Source organism: Puma concolor, chromosome A3, assembly GCF_028749965.1.
Source record: "Puma concolor isolate L17-30 chromosome A3, mPumCon1.1.hap2, whole genome shotgun sequence".
Classification (NCBI taxonomy): domain Eukaryota; kingdom Metazoa; phylum Chordata; class Mammalia; order Carnivora; family Felidae; genus Puma; species Puma concolor.
The window spans coordinates 39464321-39465741 of NC_141669.1; the positions used below are offsets into that span (position 1 = coordinate 39464321).

Here is a 1421-nt window from a genome sequence, read left to right on the forward strand (position 1 = left end):
AAGAATGCATTTAACAGAAAGTTATTCCTCTATCTTCCTTAGCAGAGATTCGTCCATAGTCAACAGAATGGAAAATTCTAGGATCTATGACTCTTTTCAACATGAACTTGAGGATTATGTTAGAAAGCAGAAAGCCAGAGGATTACAGCCAGAGGTTTGCTTTAGAAAGATGACAGAAAACTCTGCGTGCAGAGAAAGGGGACACGCTCCACCCCAACCTCTAGTGGGGGAGTGGAGACTCCCCTTCAGGAGGTCCCATGCCTTCTCCAGTTCCCACAAAAGGCAGAGAACAGTGGGCAACCAGTTACCCCCGGGGTCTGACCTACATCACCCCAAAGACTGGAATCTCTAAACCACTATCAGAAAAAACACGACCATTTCTTCAAGAACCTGTGGCTTCCGAGCCCACCTGTGCAAGGAAAGCCCCCCGACCCCCATGCTGCACAACGCAGAGAAGATACCAGCCACCTGCGGGAGGAGGGTTACACCAGAGCCTATCAGGCTGGAGATCAAGATCGAAGCCAGAGAAGGTCCAGGGAGGAGGATGGCAGAGGAGGACGCAGCAAGGAGAAGCAGGTAGAGGGGAAGACGAAGCATGGCGAGGATGGAGATTCCCACAAAAAGAACAAGAAAAAGGCCAAGGTGCAGCCAGTCAGCACAGAGAAGCCCAAACACAGAAAGCATAGCAACCAGGACACCACAAAGGAGGGAAGGAGGTCCCAGAGAGAGAAGAAGCAACCGGGCAAAGAAAGCACACAGGAGAGGGACTTGTGGGATGAAGCTATCCTCGGCAGCTGTTACTGATGTTGGGGATTTGGGGCCCCGATATGAAATGACTTGAAGCTGTAAGAAAGGCTGGATTCAATGACACTGAAGCAATTCAGTGGCCACCACCTCGAAGAAAATGAAACTTGATCCCCACCTCAGACTCTGTTAAGATATAAAACCCAGATGGTTTAATGAGGTAAATGTAAAAGCTAAAATATAAAACGATGAGGGGGCACCTGGGTGGCTCAGTCAGTGGAGCATCTGATTCTTGATTTCAGCTCAGGTCATGATCCCAGGGTCATGGGATCGAGCCCCAGTGTCAAGCTCTGCTCTAGACTTAGACCCTGCTTGGGATTTTTTCTCCCTCTCCCTCTGCCCCTCTCCCCTGCTTGCTCTCTCTCTCTTTCTCTCTCTCTAAAATAGAAATAAATTTAAAAATTTAAACTATTAGAAGAAAGCATAGGAAAATTATTTTTAATCTTGGAGTGTGAATGGTCTTCCTGAATGAGACGCAAGAGTCAGGGTCCATAAAAAAGAAAAAATAAATGTGTTTGCAGAAACATTTAAAATCTGTATAACAGGGGCACCTGGATGGCTCTGTCAGTTAAGTGCCTTATTTCAGTTCAAGTCATGATCTCGAGGTCCATGGGTGC

At 47.3% G+C, this 1421-nt stretch overlaps 1 protein-coding gene across 1 annotated transcript; it reads left to right on the top strand.

The window, feature by feature from the left end:
- LOC147582391 (lysine-rich coiled-coil protein 1-like) lies at positions 1–1215 on the top strand. The gene is given in 2 exon segments (XM_086699835.1): positions 1–329; positions 332–1215. Coding segments are annotated over 2 exon segments (798 nt in total). The 5' UTR covers positions 1–4; the 3' UTR covers positions 805–1215.
- Positions 1216–1421: the final 206 nt, after the last annotated feature.